Source organism: Entelurus aequoreus, linkage group LG12, assembly GCF_033978785.1.
Source record: "Entelurus aequoreus isolate RoL-2023_Sb linkage group LG12, RoL_Eaeq_v1.1, whole genome shotgun sequence".
In the NCBI taxonomy this organism is placed as follows: domain Eukaryota; kingdom Metazoa; phylum Chordata; class Actinopteri; order Syngnathiformes; family Syngnathidae; genus Entelurus; species Entelurus aequoreus.
The window spans coordinates 50026163-50031875 of NC_084742.1; the positions used below are offsets into that span (position 1 = coordinate 50026163).

The 5713-nt window shown below is 38.5% G+C and overlaps 1 protein-coding gene across 1 annotated transcript in view; it reads right to left on the minus strand.

Annotated features, from left to right (window-relative positions):
* Positions 1 to 4188: 4188 nt before the first annotated feature.
* Positions 4189 to 5713, minus strand: part of LOC133662317 (CTD nuclear envelope phosphatase 1A) — a 75715-nt gene continuing 74190 nt past the window's right edge. Inside the window, exon 8 of the mRNA XM_062066212.1 lies at positions 4189 to 4876. Within this exon, the coding sequence (XP_061922196.1) occupies positions 4816 to 4876 (61 nt within the window). The 3' untranslated portion in view covers positions 4189 to 4815. The remainder of the gene's footprint in view (positions 4877 to 5713) is intronic.

Sequence of the window (5713 nt, forward strand, 5' to 3'; positions counted from 1 at the left end):
AACTACATTATTTTGGTCATCCGCTGCGGCTAATGACGTCATTGGAAAGCGGTGATTCGGCATCTGTCCTTGTCATATGACCGAGGTCTATAAACTAGCAGCGCTTTTGTAAACGCTATTTTATTACATTAAGCAATACATACGACTTAGAATTACATATCAGTGTTTCAAACGTCTGGCTAACAAAATAATTATGAAAATTGGAGCGCCTTTACGTTGTTCAGTATCGGCATTTTTGTTAAAAAACAAACTAACTAGCAAAAACAATGTGGGCAACGTCACTACAGGTCCCGGATATTGGAGGCGGAAGTCCGACCAAATATGGAATACTTTACAAGCCACAGTGGAAGCTGTTTTACACCAGATGACAGCAGACCCCGATATGTCACCTCCATTATAAATACTGCTCATCGTAAGAAACCAGTAAAATACATAAAGAATACAGAAATGTGGTGCCAACTACTTGTAATGGATCTAATATTGGGCCTTGGCAGCACAGTACAATGTGGTTTAGGAAAGGCCACATTACAGTTAATGACAACAAGACCACCAAGTAATTTAACGTAATATCAAATGTTTAACAAGTTCGACTTCAAACTTAATGTAGTATTTTGACACTGACTTTATGGATGTTAAAAACTACAAGCCATCAACCAAGTTAAGGTTGCAAAAACGTAAAATAAACGTTAAAATGGCTATATTTCCATACGGCTAATTGTTTTATTTTAGCGGTGGTTAACTTCTTATTACACTTACATGTCTTACTTTTCATTAAGGATTTATTTTAATGTTGTCAATAATGTTTCTTAATACTGACTGAATAAAATAAAAAATGTCTTATGAAGTTAATAAAAATCTGATACCCATCTATTTAATTTTAAAAAGTTTGAATACACCTTCTCATTCAATGCGTTTTCTTTATTTTCATGACTATTGACATTGTAGATTGTCACTGAAGGCATCAAAACTATGAATGAACAACATTTGGAGTTATGTACTTAACAAAAAAAGGTGAGATAACTGAAAGCATGTTTTATATTCTAATTTTTTCAAAAATAGCCACCCTTTGCTCTGATTACTGTTTTACTTACTCTTGGCAGTCCCTCGATGAGCTTAAAGAGGTAGTCACCTGAAATGGTTTTCATTTCACTGTCGTGCTTGAAGCTCATCGAGAGAATGCCAAGACTGTGCAAAGCAGTATTCAGCACAAAGGGTAGCTATTTGGAAGAAACTAGAATATAAAACATGTTTTTAGTTATTCAACCTTTTTTTTTGTTAACTCCACATGTGTTCATTCATAGTTTTGATGCTTTTGGTGACAATCAACAATATGAAAATAAAGAAAACGCATTGAATGAGAAGGTGCGTCCAAACTTTTGGCCTGTACTGTACTGTATATATATATGTATATATATACACATTATATACATACATATGCACATATACAGTATATATATAGATATATATATATACATACATACATTCATAGTGAAGTGAATTATATTTATATAGCGCTTTTCTCTAGTGACTCAAAGCGCTTTTACATAGTGAAACCCATTATGCAAGTTACATTTAAACCAGTGTGGGTGGCACTGGAAGCAGGTGGGTAAAGTGTCTTGCCCAAGTACACAATGGCAGTGACTAGGATGGCGGAAGCGGGGATCGAACCTGGAACCTTCAAGTTGCTGGCACGGCCACTCCACCAACCGAGCTATACCGCCCCCTGTATATATACTGTATACATATAAATACACTGCTCAAAAAAATTAAAGGAACACTTTGAAAACACATCAGATTTCAATGGTGAAAAAAAAATAGTGGGATATCTATACTGATATGGACAGTTTAATGTCTCAGGAACAAAAGGATGCCACATCTTTTGATGGAAATAAAAAGTTTTCAGCCTACAGAGGGCTCAGTATATAGACACCCCAAAAATCAAAGTGAAAAAATGATGTGGCAGGCTCGTCCATTTTGCCTAAATTCAATTTCTGCAACTCAAAATTATTTTCAATATCTTGTGTGGCCCCCACGTGCTTGTATGCATGCTTGACAACGTCGCGGCATGCTCCTAATGAGACGACGGATGGTGTCTTGTGGGATGTCCTCCCAGATCTGTCTAAGGGCATCAGTGAGCTCCTGTAAAGTCTGAGGAGCAACCTGATGGACCCAAACATTATGTCCCAGAGGTGTTCTATCGAGTTTAGATCAGGTGATCGTGAGGGCCATTCAGTTGTGTCAATTCCTTCATCCTCCAGATACTGTCTGCATACTCTTGCCACATTGTCGTGGACCAGGAGGAACCCAGGACATACTGCACCAGCGTAGGGTCTGACCATGGGTGCAAGGATTCATCCCGATAACTAATGGCAGTCAGACTGCTGTTCTCTAGCCCGTAGAGGTCTGTTTGTCCCTCCATGAAAATGCCTCCCCAGACCATCACTGACCCACCACCGAACAGGTCATGCTGAATGATGTTGCAGGCAGCATAGCGCTCTCCTTGGCTTCTCCAGACCCTTTCACGTCTATCACAGGTGCTCAGGGTAAACCTGCTCTCATCTGTGAAAAGCACAGGGCGCCAGTGGCGGACTTGCCAATTCTGGTGTTCTATGGCAAATGCCAATCGAGCTCCACGGTTCTGAGCAGTGAGCACAGGGCACACTACAGGACGTCGTGCCCTGAGGCCGCCCTCGTGAAGTCTGTTTCTGACTGTTTGGGCAGAGACATTCACACCAGTAGCCTGCTGGAGGTCATTCTGTAGGGCTCGGGCAGTGCTCAACCTGTTCCTCCTTGCACAAAGCAGCAGATATCGGTCCTGCTGATGGGATGAGGACCGTCTACAGGCCTTGTCCAGCTCTCCTAGAGTAACTGCCTGTCTCCTGCAATCTCCTCCATGATCTGGAGATTGTACTGGGAGACACATCAAATCTTCTTGCAAACGCATGGATGTGCCATCCTGGAGGAGTAGGACAATCTGCGCAACTTCAGGAGGGTTAAGAAATCGCCTCATGCTCCCAGTCATGATAATGACTCTAGCTAAAGCCAACACTTGTGGAAAAACAGTTAAAAAAGATCAAGAGGGAGGAACTTGAAATGGCCTCCACCTGCAAAACCAGTCCTGTTTTGGGGCCATCTCGTTGTTGCCCCTCTAGTGCACCTGTTGTTAATTCCATCAACACCAATGCAGTTGAAACTGATTAACAACCCCCTCTGCCACGTACCTGACTAAAACCTTATCAGAAAAGTACAATTGAATTCATGCCATACCCTGATAAAAAACTGTTCCTTGAATTTTTTTGAGCAGTGTATAATTGTATATACATACATTTATATACATACACACATAAATAAATATATATATTTACACATACATACATATATATATACACACACATTCATATATACACGTATATATACATACATCCCCACCTTCTACCATCCTAGTCACGTCCGTTGTGTCCTTGGGCAAGACACTTCACCCTTGGGCAAGACACTTCACCCTTGCTCCTGATGGCTGCTGGTTAGCGCCTTGCATGGCAGCTCCCGCCATCATGTGTGTGTGAATGGGTGAATGTGGAAATACTGTCAAAGCGCTTTGAGTACCTTGAAGGTAGAAAAGCGCTATACAAGTATAACCCATTTATCATTTATTTACATATATAAATACATATACACATATATACATAGATATACAGAGAGGTTACTGTTTTGCTTTTCAGTGGTTAAAGTATTTTTTTACATTTGTGTGACTCACAAAGCTTTAAAAAAGTGCTTTCATTATCAAAGATTGCAAGAGAGGTTTTACTTTTTTTTACATTTTATTGGAGCGGTGGTTAATTTTATTTTTATATTTGTATGATTGTCATACTGTAAATGCATGTCATCCAAGTTACATGGCTTATGTTAAGTTTGCATTTTTAGCATCGACACGCTTTTTACACTTGCATGGTTGTTCTGTGTTAAAAAGGTATTGAATGGGTACATTAACGTAGTTTGCGCTAACATTTTAATACATTTTCTTTGCTTGTTTTATTTGAGCAATATCAATTTAGTTTCTAGCTGTTTTAGCAGCTTCTATTTTTACATAACCGTAACAAATATTAAAAAAGGCACATCTGTCAATAAAATTGAGGCTTGCCTCAGCTTTCTATTGTTTTTAACTGTATAACTTATTTTTCCATTTGTAAGACGGATGTATATAGTTTGTATTGACTAGGTAACAAAAATCCAAGCAGGACTGACAAGTGTGTTGTTTTTTTAATTATATTAGCAACACAGAGCCAATAGAAGAACATGAGCGACATTCTTCAGAAGGCTTGAGGCTCTAAAAAACACACAAAAATACGGTAAAGGGGCAGAGCCAGTGAAATCTGTCAATGAAAAAAGTGCAATTTCATAGTATGATGATGTTGGTTCCTATGGTGACAGACGGCACAGCAGTTCATGTTTTTGTCTTCAAACTCTCATTCATTCAAAGCAAGTCTTTTTGGAGGAGAGTTTATTTAAAAAAAAAAAAAAAACTTGTCAGGAAGAGGCAAAAAAAAAAAAAAAAGTAATTTTATATCCTTTCAAAAGCAATCACCACTGAATCAATAAAAAGTGTTGATTTTGTACGGTGAATCCTCCTCAGCATCATGATGGAAAATATGTTAAAAATACACACCTCCATGATCTGTTTTTGATGTTTTTGTTGAAAGGGGATGAAATCAAAAAGCACCTGGGCTGAACCCAAAGTGTTCATTGGTGGTTTGTTTTCAATAGTGGCGGTTGGAGCTTGGGAAGAAGAGGCCCCACCCCTCCTTCTGATTGGGCCAATCACCAGAGCCGATGCTGGTGGAGGTTTCGACTGAGGACGGAGCGCACGTCAGCAGTAAACCTAAAAAGGTAGTGAAGAAAGAAATCGAGAAATATTGCAAATAATTAAATTCCCCTCAAAAATGTGTACGTATATCTAAAAATATATTTACATTTTTTTAATATGTATTTGTGCTGTGGTAACAACAATTCTTAATACAGTGGTAACTCAATTTACAAGTAATTTGTGATACTGTCTCTGATTTTTGTTATGCTGTAAGTTGAGTTATGAGCATTTCCAACATGGTTGAAGTAGTATTTGTCCCCACTCCCAGCTGTGGCGGTAGTTCAGTCTCCAAATGTATTTTTAACCTGCTGTCACTTTGTCTTTCCTTGGGAACAAAAGATGAAAGTTAGCTTGTACTGAATCTATATCTGGTCTGTGCAATATGTGTGTTGTGTAAGGTCACAGCAAGAGATCGACATCAGTGCCAAGGACGACACTCAACGGATTAGAAAACAAACCAATCAAAAAGATGTCCCACTGTGTAACAAACTCTGCATCGCCGTCAGCCAGCACCAAAAAGAAGTAGTACATATAATTCATAGAAAATAAGTAGGTGAGGCTGATTTGAGACACGAGTAATGAATCGTGCTTGTAAATTGAGGTAACACTCTCTCTATATATATACAGTCGCGATCAAAAATTTACATACACTTGTAAAGAACAATGTCATGGCTGTCTTGAGTTTCCAATACTTTTTACAAATCTTATTTTTTTGTAATAGAGTGATTGGAGCACATACTTGTTTGTCACAAAAAACCTTCATGAAGTTTGGTTCTTTTATGAATTTATTATGGGTCTACTGAAAATGTGACCAAATCTGCTGGGTCAAAAGTATACATACAGCAATGTTAA